Source organism: Selaginella moellendorffii, unplaced genomic scaffold, assembly GCF_000143415.4.
Source record: "Selaginella moellendorffii unplaced genomic scaffold, v1.0 SELMOscaffold_51, whole genome shotgun sequence".
Classification (NCBI taxonomy): domain Eukaryota; kingdom Viridiplantae; phylum Streptophyta; class Lycopodiopsida; order Selaginellales; family Selaginellaceae; genus Selaginella; species Selaginella moellendorffii.
In genome coordinates, this window is record NW_003314312.1 from 1,139,537 (window position 1) to 1,161,262 (window position 21,726).

At 51.3% G+C, this 21,726-nt stretch overlaps 7 protein-coding genes across 10 annotated transcripts; 4 read left to right on the forward strand and 3 right to left on the reverse strand.

Moving 5' to 3' along the window:
* Positions 1 to 1,122: 1,122 nt before the first annotated feature.
* On the reverse strand, positions 1,123 to 2,538 carry LOC112350545 (pentatricopeptide repeat-containing protein At4g02750-like). Its single transcript, XM_024686882.1, has one exon. It carries the CDS (start codon positions 2,536 to 2,538, stop codon positions 1,123 to 1,125), a length of 1,416 nt encoding a protein of 471 aa, XP_024542650.1.
* A 740-nt stretch (positions 2,539 to 3,278) lies between these two features.
* Positions 3,279 to 4,997, forward strand: LOC9634855 (protein SUPPRESSOR OF FRI 4). Its single transcript, XM_024687022.1, has 6 exons — positions 3,279 to 3,728; positions 3,786 to 3,892; positions 3,948 to 4,041; positions 4,107 to 4,443; positions 4,508 to 4,561; positions 4,834 to 4,997. Exons 1-6 carry the CDS (start codon positions 3,538 to 3,540, stop codon positions 4,909 to 4,911), a joined length of 861 nt encoding a protein of 286 aa, XP_024542790.1. The 5' UTR covers positions 3,279 to 3,537; the 3' UTR covers positions 4,912 to 4,997.
* Positions 4,998 to 5,090: 93 nt separating this feature from the next.
* On the forward strand, positions 5,091 to 8,599 carry LOC9634241 (EIN3-binding F-box protein 1). 3 transcript variants are annotated; one of them, XR_002993823.1, is made up of 4 exons: positions 5,091 to 5,164; positions 5,212 to 7,783; positions 7,849 to 8,105; positions 8,226 to 8,599. XR_002993823.1 is itself a non-coding variant. In XM_002981853.2 (2 exons), the coding sequence occupies exon 1, from the start codon at positions 5,670 to 5,672 to the stop codon at positions 7,743 to 7,745; it is 2,076 nt and encodes a 691-aa protein (XP_002981899.2). In that variant the 5' UTR covers positions 5,091 to 5,669; the 3' UTR covers positions 7,746 to 7,783; positions 7,849 to 8,147. The 3 variants fall into 3 exon arrangements, 1 of the variants encoding a protein (XP_002981899.2); XR_002993822.1 differs by having other exon boundaries at positions 5,091 to 7,783; XM_002981853.2 differs by lacking the exon at positions 8,226 to 8,599 and having other exon boundaries at positions 5,091 to 7,783; positions 7,849 to 8,147.
* Positions 8,600 to 8,711: 112 nt separating this feature from the next.
* Positions 8,712 to 12,685, forward strand: LOC9634242 (receptor-like serine/threonine-protein kinase At2g45590). Its single transcript, XM_024687021.1, has 2 exons — positions 8,712 to 12,394; positions 12,453 to 12,685. Exon 1 carries the CDS (start codon positions 9,458 to 9,460, stop codon positions 12,320 to 12,322), a length of 2,865 nt encoding a protein of 954 aa, XP_024542789.1. The 5' UTR covers positions 8,712 to 9,457; the 3' UTR covers positions 12,323 to 12,394; positions 12,453 to 12,685.
* On the reverse strand, positions 12,455 to 14,503 carry LOC9634243 (pentatricopeptide repeat-containing protein At3g46790, chloroplastic). Its single transcript, XM_002981963.2, has one exon. The coding sequence runs from the start codon at positions 14,326 to 14,328 to the stop codon at positions 12,514 to 12,516; it is 1,815 nt and encodes a 604-aa protein (XP_002982009.1). The 5' UTR covers positions 14,329 to 14,503; the 3' UTR covers positions 12,455 to 12,513.
* Positions 14,504 to 17,857: 3,354 nt separating this feature from the next.
* On the reverse strand, positions 17,858 to 20,381 carry LOC9634244 (peptidyl-prolyl cis-trans isomerase cyp11). Of its 2 annotated transcripts, none has more exons than XM_024686967.1 (12): positions 20,247 to 20,381; positions 20,130 to 20,184; positions 19,967 to 20,055; positions 19,887 to 19,911; positions 19,789 to 19,827; positions 19,614 to 19,731; positions 19,413 to 19,564; positions 19,064 to 19,361; positions 18,849 to 19,010; positions 18,372 to 18,803; positions 18,266 to 18,316; positions 17,858 to 18,202 (listed from the first exon to the last, which is right to left on the reverse strand). In XM_024686967.1, exons 1-12 carry the CDS (start codon positions 20,322 to 20,324, stop codon positions 17,968 to 17,970), a joined length of 1,734 nt encoding a protein of 577 aa, XP_024542735.1. In that variant the 5' UTR covers positions 20,325 to 20,381; the 3' UTR covers positions 17,858 to 17,967. The 2 variants fall into 2 exon arrangements, with proteins under 2 accessions (XP_024542735.1, XP_024542734.1); XM_024686966.1 differs by having other exon boundaries at positions 18,266 to 18,319.
* A 56-nt stretch (positions 20,382 to 20,437) lies between these two features.
* LOC9634857 lies at positions 20,438 to 21,712 on the forward strand. Its single transcript, XM_002981856.2, has 4 exons — positions 20,438 to 20,657; positions 20,714 to 20,882; positions 20,936 to 21,054; positions 21,114 to 21,712. Exons 1-4 carry the CDS (start codon positions 20,439 to 20,441, stop codon positions 21,606 to 21,608), a joined length of 1,002 nt encoding a protein of 333 aa, XP_002981902.1. The 5' UTR covers position 20,438; the 3' UTR covers positions 21,609 to 21,712.
* Positions 21,713 to 21,726: the final 14 nt, after the last annotated feature.

The window sequence follows — 21,726 nt, forward strand, 5'->3', positions numbered from 1 at the left end:
TTCAGATTTTTTATGGCATAAACAACAAGTGAAAGATTATCAAGATGGAGCTAAAGTGGATAAAAATGTATTATATGAGAAAGCACTTTATTTTATTGAGATTGGGGGTAATGATATTAATTATATGATGCCACATTTTCCAGATATTTTAAATACCACTATTCCATCTGTGATATCTGGAATTAAATCTAGTATTTTAAGTTTATATGAATCTGGAGCAAGAAATTTCCTAGTGCTGAATCTTCCTCGTTCAGATTGTGCTCCAGGTTATATATCAGCATTTGCACCATATACTAATATTAATGGTAGTGGTATACATAGTGATAACCTTGGATGTATTGTTGAGGTTACACAAGTATTTGAAACCTTTAACAAGCAGCTTTTGGATATGGTGATTGATATTAATTATCAAAATGATGATATTAACATATATCATTTTGATTGGTTTGCAGCAACTGATCATGTGATAAAGAACATGCATCACTACAAATTTAAAAGCTATAAAAGTGCTTGTTGCGGTATACCAGGAAATGATTATCATTGTGAAGGTTTAGCACTTTGTGGTTGTGGACAAACAAATAGTACTACTTGTAAACATCCTGGAGAACATATTACTTGGGATGGAACACATTACACACAACATTTCTATGAGGTATCATCTCATTTTGTTCTACATGGCAATTTTATCTCTCCAAGATTAAACTTACTTCCAGGGTGTGGTATTCCAATGCCACCCTCTGAAAATTAACTTTGAAAGTGATGATGTGATTCAAGACAGAAAGTAATAAATTCTGAAATCTCTTTTGCTTTTATGGATTCCCAGTAAGTGATTGTAACAGCAATGAAGGTGGCGAGGACGAAACTCATTAGAAACTTTGCATCGTTTTTTTTACTTTTGGAATGTCAGAGAAATCGTCATAGAAGTTCTGGACAAGTATGGAGTGGAGCTTATCGAGAAAATTAAAGGCCGAGGACGGGATCTCTCCATGCACAGAAGATTGGAGTGAAAGTCACCACCTTTGGGTATGGCCACCACCTGGACGAGTGCTTCTAGATAGCCGAGACGATTGGAGAATTTCCTTTGATTGTTCGCCTTGCATTTACTCTTGGAGGAACTGGGGGTCAGCTCACTTCGCCTTCCACATATATGTTACACAACAGCATGTAGTGAGCCGCAGCTCGAGGATCCATCTCAAAAACCTTGCTTGCAACTCGCGATCCACGCTCCAGATCCCCATGAGTTCTACAGCCACCGAGTAGAGTCGTCCATGGAACGCAGTCGGGCTCGAGTGGCATTCGAGTGACAAGTTCCTCAGCTTCTTCCAGATGACCCGCTCGGCAGAGAACGTCGACGATGCAGTGGTAGTGCTCCAGCGCTGGCTCCACCTCCGTTGCGTGATCGGAGCTCATTGATACGAACTGGTGCAAGCTCTTCTCCACCATGCCGGTGTGACTACACGAGTGCAAGACGGAGATGAAGGTGATCTCGTCGGCATCAATCCCGTCTTGGTTCATCTGCCAGAATGTCTCCAGTGCCTCCTTGGACTGTCCGTTGCAAGCGTGAGCTTCGATCATCGCAGTCCACGACGACGGATCTCTGCTTTCCAAAGAGTTGAACAGCTCTCTCGACTGATCCAAGCACCCCTTGTGAGCGTACGCGACGATCATCGCATTGAGGTTCTCCCACTCCGGCATCTTCTCGAGAAGATCAAATGCCAGCGCTGGGTAGTTGTTCTGTGTGCAAGCTGCCACCATTACGGCCCAGCAGCTCTTGTCCCTGTGAACCATGCCGTCGAAGATCGCTCTAGCTTCGCAGACATGCCCGCTTTGGGCATAGGCGTGCACCATTGCAGTGCACGAGACGACGTTGTGCTCTGGAATCCTGTCGAAGATATCTTTCGAGTCGTAAGAGTTCCCAGCTCGAGCATAACCAGCGACCAAAACCGACCACGGGATCACGCACTTCCTCGGCATCTGTGAGAACAAGTCGAAGGCCTCTCGAAGATAACCGTTCCGAGCGTACGCCTCGATCATAGTCGTCCAGGCAACCGAATCCTTCACCGCCATCTCGTCAAACAAGTCGCGTGCCTCGCGGACGAGCCCCGAGTCGCCACAAGCGGCGATCATCGCAGTCGACAGCATCACGTCGCGATGCCGCATAGAGTTGAAAAGAAACCTCGCTCGATCCAGGGAACTCGCGGTGATCATCGCAGTGCAAGCGTCGAGAGTGAGGTTGTCCACCGTGAGTGAGTCAAGCATCGTCTCGGCCTCGGCAATGTGGCCATTCTGCGCGTACACGATGATCATGAAGTTGGCCACGCCTTCTTCCTCCACTGGAATTCGCTCGTAGAGCTCTCTCGTCGCCTTGAGATGCCCGTTCTGGGCATATGCCGTGAGCATAGCCTTCCAGGCAACGACGTCCTTCTCGGGCATGGAATCAAACACCTCTTTCGCGTCGAGGATCTGGCCGCGCTGCCCATAAGCTGTGATCATCGCTGTCCAGGACACGCAATTCGCCTGGGGTGTGTTATCCAGCATCCCTCTTCCAGTATCAAGATGCCCCCCTTGGGCAAATGCTACGATCATGGAGCTCCAAGACACCGAATCCCACTGCGGCATCCTCGCAAAGATCTGGGCAGCGAGAGGGACATCGCCGATCTGCGCGTGGGCGACGAGAAGCACCGTCCAGGAAACCACGTCTGGATGTGGCATCACATCGAAGAGGGCTTTGGCCTGATCGACGAGCCCTGCCTTGGCGTATGCCGAGATCATCAGCCTCCAGCTGACGAGCGTGCGATCCGGCCAGGAATCGAAGAGATCTCGCGCTTGATCGATGTAGCCATTGTCGGTGTAGGCCTGGATCATGATATTTCCAGTGTAGCAGTTCTTGCTCGCCATTTCCTGGAAGATCTGCCTCGCTTCGTGGACGCGGCCACATTTCCCATACATTGTGATGAGGAGATTGGAGAGAAAGACATTGCGGCGATGCTTGCCTTGGAGAATGCGGGCATGAATCTCTCGTCCCCGCGCGAGATCCTTCAGCTTGGCGCAAGAAGTGAGAATCCTGGCGCATTGCTGAACCTCCGATTCACAGGCGAAGCGATTTTGTGCAATGGCATCGCCGAGGGATCGCTTAGCCGGCTCTTCGAATCCCAGAGCCCTAGCAATCCGCCATAGCTGGAACATCCATTCTTTCGAGAGCTAGAGGTAACGGAATATGCCACCGCACAGCTGCTAACGGAATATGCCACGGCACATAACGCTAACGACAATAAGGGGCCGTGGGCAGCAAACCCTAGGGGGCCCTTGGCGGAGCGAGAAGGGGTGTGGCGGCGTCGATCACCGGTGAGTCCTGTGCCACATCCTGACTGCTGTCTCGCAAAGATCGCTGGTTAGATCGCCCGGAGAGTCTAGGGTTTTGTCGCTCTCTCCCTGTTAGATCTTCCTCATCGCGCCACTAGCGTGAGCGGCGGCGTCACTGCACTGCCTGATAGCGGTTTTGTGAAGCGATTCACCTGACGCAGCGTTCTTATCTCCATGGGGAAGAAGAAGAAAAAGGTTTTTAAGGTGTGGTGCTACTACTGCGAGAGGGAGTTCGATGATGAGAAAATCCTCATCCAGCACCAGAAGGCCAAGCATTTCAAATGCCATGTCTGTCACAAGAAGCTCTCCACTGCCGGAGGAATGGTTGTCCATGTTTTGCAGGTCCACAAGGAGTCCATCACCAAGTAAGGATTTCTCCTTCTCTTTCATATGTTCTCTAAATTTCTTTCGCTTCTTTGCAGGGTTCCAAATGCAAAACCGGAAAGGGAGTCCACAGAGATCGAGATTTATGGCATGGATGGAATTCCTCCGGAGCTACTAGCTAATCACGGAGAGGACGGTTTTGATGGTATGAAATCTTTCATTTTTAAAGTTTACTCACTCTCGTTTTCTCCTTCGTGTAGACGACGAGAGGTCTGGGAAGTATCCCAAGATCGATTATGGTGCTAATGCCTATGGTATGGTCTCGCAGCAACCAGTGTATCCTCCGGTCCCCTCGTAAGTTTTTCTTTTTCTTTCCTTTTCCAGAGCTTTATAACTTACGCACATCTCTTTTGTCGCAGCTATGGAGCTCAGCCGCCAATGATGCCTCCTCCTGCGACTTCACAGGGATGGTACTCCATGCCTATGCAGCCTCAGCCTCCTGGTCCACCTCCTGTGGGGAGACCTCCACAGCCGCTGTTTCCAATCCAGTCACAGACCCAGCTTCCCTCGCAACCTTTGTTTCCGATCAAGCCAGTCACTCACATCCCGCCCGCTTATCCTGTTCCACAACCAGTGTCAGCCCCCTCGGACGTCGTTGCACCGCCAGTTTCTTTGCCACCGATTACTCCAAGGCCTCCAGGAGCGCCGGCTGCGAATGAAGTTTATCTTGTCTGGGACGACGAGGCATTGTCCATGGTAAAGTTTCAGTTTTTCTTTGCTTTTCTAGACGATCTAACGTTGTTTGTGTGATTCATCTCAGGAGGAACGGAGGCTTTGCTTGCCACAATACCAGGTTGTTGACGAGACTCTCCAGGTAAGTCGCCATTCACTTTGCATTCTAGAGTCGTTTCCTGTCCAGGTAAGTACTTAAAAAGCCTGTGTGTGAGGATGGGAATGGTGGTTTGTGCTTGAGATAACAATTTGGCCCCGCGCGCGCAGTGATGGCACACGATGTGGAAAAAAAATTTGTATCATCCGATTAAGGTTCTTAGTTCCTCATTAGAACTAGACTCTAGCTTTACTGACAAAATGGTTTTTTTCTCGCGGCTGCGTTTGGCAAGACTGATCCTTTGGTTCGCTGTGCAGATGAATTCTGTGGATGCAGCCATCGACAGGAGGATCTTAGAAGGGAGACTGGCCGGAAGGATGGCTTTCAAGGTATAAAACGCGAGAAAGAAGCTCTTAGTCTAAAATAACCTTTGATTTATTAAATGGAAGAGTAAAACTATTTGGTTCGTTTAGAACCGTCAGATTGGTCAAGTTTGTCAAAGGTCAAATATGGTCAATGTTTGATGTTGGTCCGTCAGATTCGCTACGTTTGAAACCGTTGGATTGTCAAGTCATGTTTGCCCTAATCCTGGAAGGGCGATTGGAGAATGCGACGAACACCTCTGCCGCTCATCGCCGGCGCGGTGCTGTAAGTGAAGCAAATGCGTGATTGATTGATGGCTTTGGGAACTCTAGGGCGGGCGTAGTGTCGGGGAATTACGTTTTCAAGCAAGATCTCCAGCGATACTGGAGCGAGAAGCAAAAGGAAGCACTGGAATCGCCCACTAGCGATCAATCCCAAGGACGTAGCGACCCATCGCAAGAACACAGCGATGAAGCGCTCGAAAATTCGTCCCCGGCGGATCAATCGCAGAAGACGATGGTATAAACCCTAAAGCCTGCCAGCTGGCCTTTTGTACACGTGGCGGAAGTCTAGTGGAGGCATCATGTGTCTCTTTTACCTTTTGTCTTTGCTCTCTTTTTTCATCATCGGCGAAACCCTAAGGCAAATTTTCAGGGATCTGGGACGGGGCGCTCCATCCTCGTCGATCGACCGGCGAGAGCTCCAGGTAGCGTGAATTCCCCCCTCCGCGACGATTGCTGGATTGGCGTGCGAGAGTTTTGGGGGATTTCTCGCTCAATGCGAGAGTGAAATGGCCATTAGGGAAGCGAGTGAATCCAGAGCAAGCATTCTATCGAGCCGGCACCACAAGATTCTGGTCAGATTGATGGTGAGGTTGAGTGAACAGTATCTTCGATCCCAGAGAAAGAGGGAAGAGGTCTCGGCGGAGGCGAGCGACTGTCAGGTGGCGGAGTGGACGGGCGACGATGCGTATTTCTTGCGCGATCGCGAGAGCGGCAGTCACTGGAAGAGGACCAAGAGCAATCACTCCTGCAAGAGGCCGAGAATCGACGAAGAGGTGGGCAGTAGCTGCAGTAGTATGGATGGAATTCCGGACGAAATCCTGGTAGTGATATTTGGATCGATCCTCTCGGCTCGAGACCGCTCTAGCTGCGCTTCGGTGTGTAGAAGATGGCTCATGCTACTTACGCATATGCCTCGGCAAGAACTTCCGCGAGAGGTATGTTCAGAGGACTCGGACGACGCAGTGAATCAGCCGTGTAGAGCAGGCTCGGCTCCACAGGAAGAAGTTTGGACGCTGGAGAAGCAGCCTCACTGGGCTCTCGGTGATCTCTCTCGGTGTCTGGAAGGAAAGAAAGCCACAGACGTCCGGCTGGCCGCCATCGCTGTTGGAACAGGTGCTCACGGTGGTCTCGGAAAGTTGGTCATTCGAGGAGGACCTGGTGAGCGCTCTGCGAAGGGTGTCACTGATATCGGGCTGACGACCATCGGGATTTGCTGCAATGCTTTGAGGGGGCTCACGCTGTGGGATTGTCCAAACGTTGGAGATAGCTCGCTGGAGAGCATTGCTAGAGGTTGCCGGCTTCTCCAGAGCTTGGACCTTCTCAAGTGTCCCAACGTCAGCGATGCTGGATTGGAGGCGGTGTCCAGGGGATGCTTGCGGCTGTCCAACTTGAGCATCGAGTCTTGCGACGGGATTGGGAATGCCGGTATCAAGGCGATTGCGAAGAGCTGCTGTTACCTCCAGACGCTTTCGCTAAGCAGGTGTTCCAACATCAACAGCCACGCGATAACGTCGGTAAGCAAGCACTGCGTAGCTCTGAAAAAGCTCAAGCTGGAAAAGATTGGAATCAACGACCGGGGCCTGGCATTTCTTACGCATCACTGCAAGTCGCTTACAAAGCTGGTTTTTTCGGGGCTAGACGTGACGCAGGAAGGTTTCATCAGCCTTGCACTTCCGGACGGCCTGAAGTATCTCAAAGTGATCGTTCTAAATGCCTGCCATGGAGTCACGGACCAGTTTTTGTCGAGCCTGGGAAAATCATGCAGCTACCTGAACAGGCTGCTGCTCATCGACTGCGACAACATTACCGATCAGGGACTTTGCGCATTCGTGGATGGCTGCCAGCGTTTGAGGGGACTGCACATAGAGAAGTGCCGGAGCATCACGTATGCTGGCCTGGCTTCCGTCCTGACAACCACCGCTGAGACGCTCAAGAGTCTCCAGGTTTGCAAGTGCTCTGGGATTCAAGACTCCAGCTTGACGGCTTCCGCATCTTTCAAATGCTCCGGCCTCAAGTCGCTGGTTGTCAATCACTCGGAAGGGATCGGAAACAGGTGTCTGGAGATGGCTGGATTCGTCTTCCCTGCGGTTCAGCACTTGGACCTTTGTGGGATCAGCAAGCTCAGCGACACGGGACTGTTAGCGTTTCTAGAGACCAGTGGCTCGAGCTTAGTCTTCCTCAACCTTAGCGACTGCGTTGAGCTAACAGACAAGGCAATAGTTGGCGTCTCGCGGAAGTGCTTCGAGCTACAGACAGTGATACTGGACGGCTGTGTCAAGGTTAGCGACAAGAGCGTGGGGGTCTTAGCCAGCCAGTGCAGGTCTTTACAAGAACTGGACGTGTCCAATTGTTCCATCACCGACGATGGTATTGTCGCGGTGGTGATCTCCGTCGGACCGACTCTCAAGACGCTGTCCTTGTCCGGTTGCAGCCGCGTGACGGACGAGTCACTGCCAACGATCCAGAAGATGTGCGATTCTTTGACAGCTCTGAATCTCAAGAACTGTAGCGGCTTTACAGCGGCGGCCCTGGAGAAGTTCGTGTCGGATCTGGGGACGCGTTGTGACATACTCATGCCGTAGAACACGAGGATCAACAAGCAGCACACCACCACACAGAGGTGCGTCTTCTTTTTACTTGTTTTTCTTTCGCAGCTCCTGATTTTTCCTCTTTGCTTTTCTTTAGTCTGTCTGGAGCAGAGCAAGCAGCAGCAGCGAGCAGCGAGCAGTGACAACTTGATCGTCTCCGTGCGACGCGAGCAAACACCCTAAGCTATGTTTTGCTGCGTTCATCCACATGGTCTTCCTTGCATTTGAGCAGGCCTTGTGACGTCGTGGTGCTGTACAAAGACTCCAGGCTTTTCTCGTACAGATTACACAGGCTATTAAACATCACAACAATCGATTTGTTCAGCTTAAGCAAGAAGAAGCTTCGTAAGCTCTGTAAGTTTTTTTTCTTCTTTGGAGCTTTACATTTCCGTTCCAGCAGAGTGTCTAGTTTTCGTCACAACAACCAAGCAACCACCAACAAATCTCACGCTTTTTGTTTTTTGTTTTGTCCAGGGGCCCCGAGAAGGGGAAGAAGAAAAAGAGTCCGAGATGGAGAGTCCGAGCTCGTCTCGTCCGAATGGAAACAAACAAGCACTCATGCGAGTTTGACTCCATCCAACTCCAAGCGAGTTAGAAAAATGCCTAGAGTTTCCATTGTCCAAGGCGGCGAAGACGATGCATTGCCAACACGCTATGGATTTGACGACAAGAGTTTCTTGCCACGAGTAAACAAAGGCAAAAGGCTAGCTCTAGGAAAATGTTAGAAGGGCCACGGATATTCGCCTGCGTGGGCCAGGAAGATTCGATCTTTCACCACCTTTCAATGGTGGGCGCCCAAACATTTAAGCACCACCACCGAGGATATAAAAATAAAGGCTCGCAAACCATGGGTGTGGCAATGATGAATTCCATTCGAATATTTTCCATTCCATCCATTTAAATGGGGTGGAATTGGCGCCGTACGAGCATGGCCATGAATGCCACTGGCCCAAACTCCACCAAACCTACAGCGTTCTTTGGAGTCAGCGCACCGAGCTCTGGGCAAATTTCTTGCAGTTCTTCCTCTCTTTCCTTGTTTGTTTCCACCGAGATTCGCTTGGGATGGAAGCGAGCGAGAGGAAAAAATGGGAGATTCGCGGCCTTGCTTAGCAATGTGGTAAGCGAATCACGCCATTCGCATGAGAGATTTCTCGGCTGCTGAGCTGTTCTCCATTGTCTCGCCGCTGTTAGGGTTCTTGACGAGAGGCGCTGGGATTGCCGACGCAGGGCAGCGTAATTCGTCCATTCCGCCAGCGCCATTCAATCGCATTCAAAGAGGGAGGCTCGCGAGGTCCAGATCGATCGGATTTATGAGAGTTTGTGCGAGGAATTGACTCCAGTTCGTCGGTAGCGCCAGAGCGGAGACAGGAGAAAGGGAAGCCCCAAGCCGAGGGCTCACGCTTCTCTCGTTTCTTGGAGCTCCGGTCGGCCGGGGGATCCCGGCGCTCGGCGGCGCCAGAAATTTCGAGGCATCGATCCATCGGCAGCGATATTTCGAGGGAATTCGGGAAGAACACAGGTAGGGGGAAAGATCACCCCTCCAGGCGCGCGGCGGCGCCAGAAATCGCGAGGCATCGATCCATCGGCAGCGATATTTCGAGGGATTTCGTCGCAAGAACAAGGTAGGAGCGCCAAAGAATCAATGCAACAGTCGCGAGGAGCATGATCTTCGGCGACGCATTGGCAGGCACAGAAGCATCGTCGCCATGGCTCGGCGGATCATCGCCGCGGTCCACCAGCACCGCAACGCTTCCAGCGCCAGGCTCGGGCAGCACAAAGAATCATCGTCGCCGCCGGGGCTCCTCGAGCAGCAGGCGGCATCGAATCAGCGCCGCAGCCAGCGGCGTCCCACCGCGGCAATCGTGTCGTCGGCCGTGGGGGCGGGATTTCTCCTCCTGGTGCTCGTCCTCGTGATCTTGGTGTACCGCCGGGTGAAGAGATCCAGCGCCCGGACGATCAGCCCAGCGTCGGAGCAGCAAAGCCCCATCCGGCTGCGGCGATTCTCCTACCGCGAGCTAAGATCCGCGACTGGACGATTCAGCGACAGCCACAAGCTCGGGCAGGGAGGATTTGGCTCGGTGTTCAAGGGGACGCTCAAGAACGGGCAGCACATCGCGGTGAAGAAGCTCGACACGGCATCGCTCCAGGGCGAGCGCGAGTTCATGAACGAGCTGTCGATCATGGGGAGCATGGCCAGCAGCCCGTTCGTGGTGGGATTGATCGGCTTCTGCGCGGATTCCAAGCGCAAGATGCTCGTCTACGAGTTCATGGCCAACCGGAGCCTCCAGGAGATCCTCTTCGACGAGAAGCACAGCGTGGTGCTCCAGTGGGAGCGGCGGGCCAAGATCGTGGCGGATGTGGCGAGGGCGCTGGCGTTTCTTCACGGGAAATGCGAGCCCCCGATTGTCCACGGCGATGTCAAGCCCAGCAATGTGCTGCTAGGGGCGGATTTCGGGGCCAAGCTCGCGGATTTTGGGCTGGCCAGGGTCAAGACGCAGGAATCGGCGGCGGTGGACGAGCGGGAGCGCGTGAGATCGCAGCGCATCGCCAGGGATCGAGAGAGGAGGAGGAAGAAGGATCATCACCAGTCTAGGGCTCATCCGGCAACTAGGGTTCTTGAGCAGCACGAGGACGAGGAGAGCGATCCACCAGTGCTTCCAGATCGTGGAGCTCCTGCCACTGCCGCTTCTCCAGATCCGGTGGGCTCCGCCGACCACACGACGATCAAGAATGTGGAGGAGGGCGACGAGAGGACGACCAACGAGAGATCTGGCGAGGAGTCGCAAGGATCGCCGGAGCTGCAGGCCGGTGATCCCGGCAGCAGCGACAGCAAATCTCCGGTGCTTTCGCCGAGCAAACAGGCCGCCGCGGATCACGAGAACGACGACTTTGGCAAGGTCTCTCGGGGCGGAGCTGCGACGCCGAGTAGCATTGGAGGCGGGCAGGACGACGACGAGGAGTGGAGCAAGCTGAGCCAGTCGGCGTATGGGACCGAGGCCGATACCTGGAGCAAGATCAGCCCCTCGGAGATCGATTGCCGGTCCGAGATAAGTTTCGATGGCACGGGGCAGGGACAGGCCGGGATCAAGAACTTCCTGGGAAGGAAGAAGCCTTGGGGGCAGAGGAAAGCGTCGGCTTCGCCAAGCTCTGGGAATGGGAAGAACACTAACAATGGGAGCCGAGACTGGTGGTGGAAACAGGAAAGCAGTGGTCAGCAGGGTGGTGGTGGTGGGGAGTTTAGCATCCGGGAGTATATCGTGGACTGGGTCTCGTGTGAGAACCGGCGAGGGAGGTCGAGGACTCGCGAGTGGCCTTGGAATGCAGCCAGCTCCGGTACCGCTGGTGCGGCGGCGGCTGGGACGAGTAGCGAGGGGAAGAACAACGTGAAGAAGAAGAAGAAGCAGGCGAGGTCCGGGAGCTTGGAGTGGTGGGCCGAGTGTGACGACGATGACGAGCTCGCGAAGAGGATCAAGGCGGAGCAGAAGCGGAAGAAGAAGTTGCGGAAGGAGCAGGAGAAGCTGGCGATGAGCGTGAGCAGGGAGAGTAGCAGGGATTGGTGGAGGAGAGATCGGGATCAGCCTGTGGAGTATCATGGTCCGGACGAGTTTAGTGGGGAGATATTGAAAAATGGTGGTGGAGGAGGCATCAAGCGGAGGAGCATGAGCGAGGAATCGTTTACTTTTTATCACTCCGGTGATTTTAACAACAGCAAGGCCGCCACCAACAGCGACACCAACATCAACACCAACGACACTAACAGCAACACCAACAATCCAAGCAATAGCATGGAACTGCTAGCAACCTTGGGCAACTCCGGTGGTGCTGCTGCTGCTCTTATCAACAGCGATGATCACAGCCGGAGACGGGTTAGAACTCGCAGCCGAGAGTGGTGGAGTGGTGAAATGCAGCGCGGCAAAGAGTGGTGGTCTGGAGAACTAACGAGCAACGAGACCAACAACAACAGGAAAGGTGGTAGGCTCTTTGAGACTTGGAGCAGGGAGTCACTGAGCGGGGAGCTAACGAGGCGCCGCCGCCGCGAGAGGTCGCGGTCGCATTCCCGGGACTGGTGGTCTGGCGATCTCGTCAGCCGCGTGAGCTCCACGCCGAGCATGCGCGGCACCGTGTGCTACGTCGCTCCAGAGTATGGTGGCGGTGGGGTGCTGACTGAGAAGTCGGATGTTTACAGCTTTGGGGTGCTGCTCCTAGTGGTGGTGTCGGGGCGGAGGCCATTGCAGGTGGTAGCGGCGCCGCTGAGCGAGTTTGAGCGAGCGAATCTCATATCCTGGGCTCGCCATGCTGCTCAAGCGGGGCGGGGGTTGGATCTAGTGGACCCTCTTCTGGCCGGAGCCTACTCCAAGGAACAGGCAACGCTGTTTATATCTCTGGCGCTGCTGTGCCTCCAGAGGGTGCCGTCGCTCAGGCCTTCGATGAGTGACGTGGTGAAGATCTTCTCGGGAGAGGCCGAGCTGCCGGCTTTGCCGTTTGAGTTCTCACCTTCGCCACCGGGCTGCGGTTTCAAGTCGAGGAGGAAGGCTTCGGCGGAGCATGTCGCGGTGGACATGCCGTCGTGAGAAGGGATTGATTGCTCGAGTGCTGCTACTTGCTGCGCGGATTCACAGCCAAACTGCTCGCTCGTCCACCAGGTAGAGTTTGTTTTTCGGGTTGGATGTCTCCACTGGTGCTAACTACTCCGTGTGGCAGATGTTCTTCGAGTACCAGAAGTGAAATGACTGGATTGGCCTCCACGAACTCGAAGATTCGTCTACCAGTAATCTCCACAAGAACACACGCCGTCTTTGAAAAGGTGAAACCTGCTAGTGTCCCGGACGATGATCTCGCGACCTTCCATGGTCCTTGACACGAACTTTGTGAACTCGTGGCAGTCCCGGCACACTCTCAGGTTCTTTATAATATGAATGGGAGAGTTTCTTTTACCAGGAACGCTCATTGCTCCAAATGCCAGTGCCAGTCTCTCGCTGTGGAGCTTTCTCTCCACGCTCCCGAGCAGCAGTGGCCGCGTGTCCGGGACGTATCCCAGCTCGAGAGCTCGCGCGTGGAGCACGTCCAGGTACGAGTAAATCTCTTTCGCCTGTGGATGCCACTGACTTCTTACGCAGAACTCGTGAACTCGGCCTCTCACCACGATCTTGCTCGAGCCCGGCTCTTTTTTCGGGCACCGGGACTCCATGAGACGAGCAACGGCCTCGGCCTCCTCCGGCATCCCTGCGTCGGTGTACATGCTCGCCAGCGTCAAGTATCCCGCTCGGCAGTGAGGAAGAAACTCAAACACCTTCTCGGCAGCGCGCTTGCCTCGCTCCAGATCGCCATAGCTCCGGCACGACCCCAGGAAGATCGACCAAGTTATGGCCTCCTCCTTGACGGGCATTCGGGCGATGAAACTCTCGGCCTCTTCCAGCTTCCCGGCTCGTCCCAGCATATCCAGCATGCAGTGGACGTGGTGGGCAGTGGGTCTCAGCTCGTGATCTCTCACCAGCGATGCGAAGTGGAAGCGGCCCTCGGGGACGAAGCCGCCATGGCAGCAAGCTTCGAGCACTCCCACGAAAGTTACGTCGTTGGGCCTCACACCCTCCTGCTGCATGAGCGTGAAGAGCTTGAGAGCTACCCGGGGATGACCGTGCCGGGCATACGCTTCCAGGATGGCGCTCCACACCACCACGTCTCTCTCCGTGAGCTTGTCGAAGATCTTCTTGGCTTCCGGGAGTCCGCCACACTTGCCATACATGTTGAGCAGCGCGGTGCCAAGCACGGTGTTGCTCTCCAGCCCCGCTTCGATGATCCGGCGGTGGATGGTCCGCGCGTCGGTGATCCGGGCCACGAGAACGCAGGCGTGAACCACGGCCACGAAGGTGATCACGTTGGCTTGGATCCCCTCGGCGTCCATTCGGTGGAACATCTCCAGGGCCTCGGTGCCGTGCCCGGTCTGGGCATACGCGGCGATCATGTTGCTCCAGCTGACAACGTCTTTGATCGCGAGCTCGTCGAAGACTTGGCGCGCTCGATCGATGCTGCCCACCTTGCTGTACATGTTGAGCAGCGCGGTGGCGACGACTGGATGCGATCCAAAGCCCACCTCGAGTGCCAGATCGTGGACGAGTTTTGCCCAGCGATGAAGCTCCGGCCCGGCGAATGCGTTGAGCACCGACGTGAAGGTCACGTAGCTGGGCTGGATCCCGTCCAGGAGCATCCGGAGGAAGATCACGATGGCGTCGCTGGATCGATCGTTCTGTGCGTAGGCGGAGATGACGGCGTTCCACGAGACGATGTTCCTTCTCTTCATTTCGGAGAATGCCCGAGAGAGATCTTCCATGCCCCCGCATTTGCCATACATGATGAGGATGTGATTAGCGAGGAACATCACGTCCTGGTGCCCGGTGGCCACGATCCTGGCGTGCAAGCGCCGGCCATTGCCCAGATTCCTGCTCCGGCCGCAGGCGAGGAGGAGATCTAGGTATTCTGTGACCTCGCGGCTGCCTTGATCCAGACGGAGATTGTAGCGTGGCCGTCGGGAAGTATCGATCGCCGTGGAAATGCTGCTGCTGCTGCGAATGGAGATCATTGCCGCCCTGGAACGCTGTCCATAGCCGCGAAGCTGGGAACCAAGCGCCAGCGCCCTAGAAGCCTAAAAGCCCTAAATTTTGGCGCCAAATTGCTCGTTAAAAGCTAAAAGATTCTTTCTCTCCGCAAAGAATATGCTAACTTTTACCAATTTATAAAAATGAAAGCATGGGGTTTTATTAGGATACATAAGATCACCACATTCTTGCTATAATTATATCAATTGCGTCATAAGTTAACAGACTACTTAGATTTGAGAACAGCATTTTAGGGTAGAAGAATATAAATAAAAAATAAATTATAATTTGTTATTATTAAAACAAGTTGTATAACTGTTTAATGCCCACCACACACTAGTTTCAGCTAATGCTTTATAAATTACTATATTACAGTCATTTTGAATAATAAGATAAGTAAATATAAAGCACTTTGGTTGCTGATTACAATATTTATTACTTGACCATAACACTTCTCTTTCTTCTGTATATAATACTAAATTACCATCATTTTGAATATTAAGAATGCAATGGCCATTATAATATTTCTCATTAGGGGATTCCCATATAACATTTTTTTCAGAAAACAAAGCAAGTTTACAACTATATTGTAAATATAATATGATTTTACCATTTGGTGAGGTTAAAAATTGACCTCTATACAAAATATGATCAGAAAAACCTGCATTTAAAGTTTTTTGAGCAATTTGACAATTTGTTTTATACTCATAATCTATATTTATGTTTGTAGTAATATTAAAAGGTTTCCAACGAGTTACTAATGCATAACGAATTGAAAACTTATTAGATATAATTTTACATTCATCAGACCGTGCTTTAAGTATATCCTTTGAAAATTTTATTAATACTTCTCTTATTGACCTTCTTAGAGACCCCCCAAATATAGAATTATCTTCTGTATTTCCATTTGAACAATGTCCAATAGCAAAACGTTGTACTCTTATTACAACACCTCCTCCATCAATATCTATAAAACTTGAGTTAATAAAATTTGATGGATATTGTTTCCATTCTTGTAGTTGAGATAAAAGTTTTTCATATTCAGTGATAATGGTGTTAATATCATTTTCAGTAAGTGTATTATTTTTCCCCCATTCTACATTTGTTACTCCTAAAACCAGTTTTACTAGAATAAATAAAAGTAGCATTTTATAAAGATGATCCATTTACACATATAAATGAAGAAAAATAGATCAAATCAATATCATGTTAAAATTTAAAACTTTATTTTGAGTTTTTACTAAGAACATAAATTAGTCCTTTACAAGATGTTTTTAATCATGTCTAAATTTATTCTAGAAGCCCAATAGAATATTCATATTGTACAAAGCCATTCCAGATTTATTTGGGTTTATGGAAAATGATTCATTTTGTTTTATTTATTTTTTGTTTTCCTGAGGATTATATTCCCTTAATTAGAGGAAAGAATACTCTAGATTTGGACATTCCTAAGGAATATTTTGAGTGAAGAGGAATCAGCATCTAGAGCTTAAGAAAAGCTCCATAGAGTTTATGTAGAGTTTAGGGTGCTATTGTACACATCTAAACCTCAAAGTTCATCTCCAAAGGAGTTTTCAAGGAAAGATGCAAGGAATTGGGATCTAGAGAATGGCATGCGTTCATATAAATACATGGGATTGTGCTTAGAAGAAATTGAACAATGTATAGTGACTTAGAATATAGATTTAAAGCACGCATCATTTCCAATAAAAAAGAGAAGTCTCTAAGAGGTATATAAGTAAATGGTAGACTAGAGATGGAAAGATGTAAAGAACAGAATAAATTTACAAGCAAGAAAAGGTAACTATTTAAAATAACTATTCATTTTAAGTAAGCTGTCCTAATCATTGTTCTTTGTCACTCTTTCCAATTCCATAATCTTCCAAAGATTCATTTCGTTGAGAATGAAGTTGATGAAGATCCTCTGGACTGCGGCTGCGACTCCTGTACCTGGCGCTTCTTCCACCATCACAAGAACTGTCTGGAGATGGCGTATGGTAGCGCCGAGCATCCGAGTAAGCCTGGCTAAATCCTCTACCTCGATGGATTCTTCCTTTCCGATTGGGGGGTGGTGGGCTTCGGCATGATGTGCAGCGTGGAGGTGATGGGCTCCCGATGCGCGCCAAAGGTGGTGAACTCTGACGCTGTGGAGGTGATGGAAGACTCCGACGATGACGGGGAGGTGTTCCAGTTGGACCAGGTGGAGGTGTTGGACTCGGACTTGTGTGCCGCAGAGGTGTCACACTTCGAGCGGCTCGCTTTGCAGGGCTTGGGCTTCTTCGGCTTCTTCGGCTCGTCCTCGCCACTGCCTCCATCATTTCAAATTGACCTAAAGAGGAGAAGTTTATCAAGTATATATACACGTAAAAGGGTGATCTTGAAAGTACATCCCCCTCTCACGAGAATATAAGCCACACACAAGGTCTTTAAAGAAGAGAATCCTTTGAGAAAAGTCAAGAGAATCATGGAGAAGGAATTGCCCATTCTGGGATCATGGGCGACAGAGCTGCCCGGATGGCATCGGTGGGGATGCAAAAGAGCCTGGCCGTATGTTCCAGAGGTGGGCACCTCCAAACTCTTGCAACAAATCGAGGGCGTGCATCCCAAGCTGTCGGAGGTCCCTGACCCTGAGCTTGGAAAGCAGATGCAGCTCTTGGAATTCTTAGACCTGTGTGTGGCTCCGCGAGCGTTTACGCTGGAGCCAGGTGCCACCAGGGCCAGGATGCTACGTTTAAATTACGACCCCAGGGAAGGTCCCCGCGCCATCCCTGCGGGCTTGGTTGCTGCTGCAGATTACATGGATACGAGGCAAGAAAAGGGAGTCCTCATCAGCCTGGATGATGTTGTCAAGGTGCACAAGCTTGTGATGATGAATCACGGTAGTGGTGAAGAAGCTGAAGCTGATACTGATGCCTTGGGCAAGTATATTGATGAGCTCCACACCAAGCTGGGAGCTCTGGAGGATGATCCGAGCCTCAGTTGGCAGCAGCGCGCCCAGCGCCTGATAACAATCGCTGCGGAGACTTTGCTGTGGTTTTTCGGCCGCAGGCCATTCAAAGATGGCAATGCGAGGGTGGTGGAGGTGGTGTGCGTGTGGCTCTTGGAAAGCCTGGCGCCCTGTGTGCCATTCAGCATCAATCTGTGGCTTGCGCTGGATGAGGGGAAGATGGGAAGTTTAGTTGGCTGCCAGAAGCGGACTCACAAGGAGCGCTCATTTTCACCGGCACCGTCGGGTGTGGAAGACGTAGTAGCATATATTGTGGAGAGGCTGTGGGTGGCTTGGAATAACGTGCTTCGTTTTGATTCTGGCCCGGTTGAAGAAGAGAATCCCTTAGAGAGTTTCTCAAAGTTACGTGGTTTTAATAAATAAATTGCTGTGCGACGGTTCTTATTAATCTAAGTGATCAATTGAGAGTTCATAATTATACACATGTTTATAATTTATGAACAAAAGAAAATATACTAGGAAGTGTTTAAGAAAGTTTATAAATTATTACATAAAACTAATTTAAATGAATTAACGGTAAAATACTTTAAAATATCCAAGCTTAGCAAAGCAGTTAACTACATTTTCGCTTCACAAAACAAAGAACACAAGATTCACAAGAAAAGAAGAAGTTTTCCTACGGACTGGTATCACCGTACGAAACTAGGCTCCGCGGGTGAGGCTGTGCTGGTGACCGCGACCTCCGCGAGCGTGGTGCTGGCGACCGGGAGCTTCGCGAGCGTGGCGGCGGCGTCCGAGATCTACTCCGAGTCGGCCTCCTGGGAAGCTGGGATCCATTTCTTCGAGGACCAAGTCGATGGCGAAGATCTTCTGGACTGCGGCTGCGACTCCGGCTAGAGCTTCTCCGGTACCTGGCAATCAAATGGCCACCCACATTCACCACCAAAGCTAGAGAGAGAGAACCAAGAACTGACCTTCTTGGAGGACTTCTGGGCCTTCGGGCTGGAGAATAGTGCCTGTAGTTCCTGCTACAAAGAGCTCAGAGGAGAAGGAAAAACAAAAAGCTGGGAATGAGCTTACCTGTTGCTTCTTCCGCCCCCATTGTATCCACGAGACCTGTCCGGCGATGGCGTGCGGTAGCGCCGAGCGTAGGAGTAAGCCTGGCTAAATCCTCTGCCTCGACGGATTCTGCCTTCTCGATCGGGACTAGCACGGCGTGGAGCTGTCGGGCTTCGGCGGCGTGGAGGAGATGGGCTCCGGCGGCGCGGCGAAGGTGGTGGAGTCTGACGCTTTGGCGCAGGACTCCTACGTCGTGGAGGTGATGGAGGACTCCGATGACGGCGAGGTGTTGCACCTTGATGAGGTGAAGGTGTTGGACTCGGACTTATGTACCGCGGGGGTGTCACACTTCGAGCGGCTCGCTTTGCAGGGCTTCGGCTTCGGGATTTGCTCAGACTGCGGCTCCGCCTCGCGACTGCCTCCTTGTGATGGACGGGACTAGCACTTTGACTCCTGTCTTAAAATGTTAGCCAGACTAATTGTCTATCATCTTTCTACCTTGATGACTTTGGAGGTGGCGCCTCTGCTCGACCGGCCTTGTTCTCCTCGGCACGAACACTGATCACATCCTGACGCTCTTTGCTGGCTTTTCCTCTCTTATCCCGCTCCTTTTCCGCGTCACTCTCCGATTCTGCACTGCTTCCTGCTTCACTGTCCGACCTGAAACAAAGCAAGTAAGCGTACATTCCTGGAGAGTACGAGGTAGACCAAACCTATTGTGTTTTCGGCGTTTTCTATCTTTGTGTTTCCGCTTTTCCTTTCTCTTCTTCGATTTCTCCTTTTTTGAACGCCTTCGCCTTCTGCGCCTTTCCTCCTCACTGGATGTGTCTGACGACGACGGAGAGAGCTCAGATTCGCTCTCCGAATCTGTGTCAGAATACCGACGGTTTTTCCTCTTCTTCTTGTCTGAAGTTTTCCGGCGCCTTCTCCTCGATCTTCTGTCGTCCTCACTTTCGTCGCTGGATGAGTATTCGTTGACCGTTTTATGCTTCTTGCTGGCTTTCTCGTTCTCTACGAAATAGAGAGCATTAAAACAACTGTGCAAAAAAAACACCGTTATACCTTTTGCTGCAACTTTGTTCTCAGAGACTTCCCCACAATCAACAATCTTGATCGTATCAAAAGGTCTGTTCGACACCGGCTTAACAGGCTGTAACTCAATTTTTCTGAGCACTTCGAGACCCTCTACGACACGGCCGAATACCACATGCTTCCTGAATAAAAATTCATGAAAAAAAAGCAGCGCAAAAGAAGAAATCGCACCCGTTAAGATGTGGCGCAGGTGCAAATGTGAGGAAGAACTGTGACTTGTTGGTATTTGGTCCGGCATTCGCCATGGATAAAACTCCAGGCGTGTCATGAGTGCAAACGAAGGACTCGTCTACAAGAGCCAGAATGGAAAAAAAAATTAAAGCACGCTAGGAAAAGAAATACAAACCATTGAATCTGCCACCGTAAATACTTTCTCCACCAGTTCCTGCAGGAATCGGAGATGAGAAATGGTCGGCTACATCGCAATGAACAAGTGTGTATTACCATCGCCCTTGGTAAAATCCCCGCCCTGCTTGCCATGCACTAAGTCACACACAGCCGAAAAGTAGAACAAAACCACATACCTGAGCCATGAAACCTTTGATAACTCTGTGAAAGATAGAGCCTTTGTAATGTAGTCGCTGTCCAGTTTCTTTGCCTTTGCCTATCTCGCCTGTGAGGAAGTCCCCCCCAAAAAAAGAATGAGAATCGTTGATCTTCGCAGAGCGCGATGCGATGGAGACTTACCCGTGCACAGAGCGCGGAAGTTTTCCGCGGTGCGAGGAACCTTATCGGCGAAGAGCTGCGTAGAAAATGCGCCCACATTAGTAGAAGAATCGATGGACGCGCACTAGGAGCTCTCACCTCCATCACAACCCTTCCGGCGGGATCATCAGCGATGGTAATATCGAAGAAGACTCGCGGATTCGGCTTCTTCCCCATGGCGCCAAGGGGATCGCGTCACGCCGCCGCCCTCGCCAATGAGATAAACCCTAAAACTTTTAACCTTTTTTTTACCTCCAAGAAAGGAAGGCATGTTATTAGGGTTTATCGGCCATGGAATTCCATGGGAGGCTCCCCGCGCTGCTCGCCATTCTCTTGCTCCTGTGCATTTTCGGCGCAGCTCAATCGTCGCGCAAGGCTGGATCAGGCGATGCTAATGGCGATGTCGATCGAGGAGGAGGCCAAGATCAAGATCATCAGTCGCCTCCTCCACCGCCATCGCCATCGCCACCGCCGCCGCCGCCCCCGCCGCCGTCCAAGATCGAGTCCAAGGTAAGATTCTTGTGGGAAAATGCCAAGGCGGTGAGAATGGATTCTGGATGCTACAGGAAGATTTCAATGCTACTGCCGGTTCTTCCAAGAATCAGACCAAGGAGGAGGATCCGCCGCCATCGACGGGAGCTCAACCTCCACCGGAGGCCGAGGAAGAAGATCCTGGTCACTGTTGCGGTCTTAAAATGCGCGCTTGCCTCTCTTCTCCCGGCGATTCTAGCGATGGTAGGCAAGAATTTTCTTTTCTAGCTTGATAGTTCTTTCCTTGATTCTCGCAGGAATGCTCTCTCTTGTGATCAAGAGCCACGAAGTCGTCAAAGTGAAAGTGATCACACCGAGCTTCTTGAGCGCCGATCCTTCGGAGCTCACAACCACAGCCGATGGAAAAGAGATCCAAGTAAGTCTTAGATAGTTTTTTTTCTCTTTTTTCATGCTCTCTATCACCATCTCTTCCAGGTGAAGATAGAGATGGTCGATCCAGAAGCTGCCAAGCTCCAATCTTCCATCCAGATCACAGTGAAATCCGACACCGAGTCGTGCAAACTCCCAGTTCCTTCTCACAATCTCGGATACAGCGATCAGAAGAAAACGTTGCTGGGTGGATTCCGCTACTCGGCCCTGAGAACTCCGGTGGTGGGATTGAGTATGCTAGCCGCGGCACTCGTTCTGGTGATGGGATCTTGGCTCTACTGCCGCTACAGGGTGAAGAAAACGGGACAATCGAGCGCGGGCGAGCACAGATATGTGGAGCTGGAGATGGGAGCTCCAGATCGAGATGGAGCTGGGACTGCGCTAGAGGTGGAAGACGATGGATCGTGGGACAAAGTCTGGGACGAGGAGTGGGACGATGGCGAGGAAGCGGTGGGAAGTTCTTCCTTCAAGCTGACCGAGAGCTTATCGGCCAAAGGCCTGGCGCCGCGAAGAACATCGAAAGATGGCCGGGTGGATTAAACGGTAAAAAAAGAGAATTCACTCGTTTGAGAGTGGACGATTTTGCTTACTTTACTCATGTAAATTCTTCTCGCTTTTATACTGACGAGGTTAAACTTGCTTCGCGGAAGATGCCCGT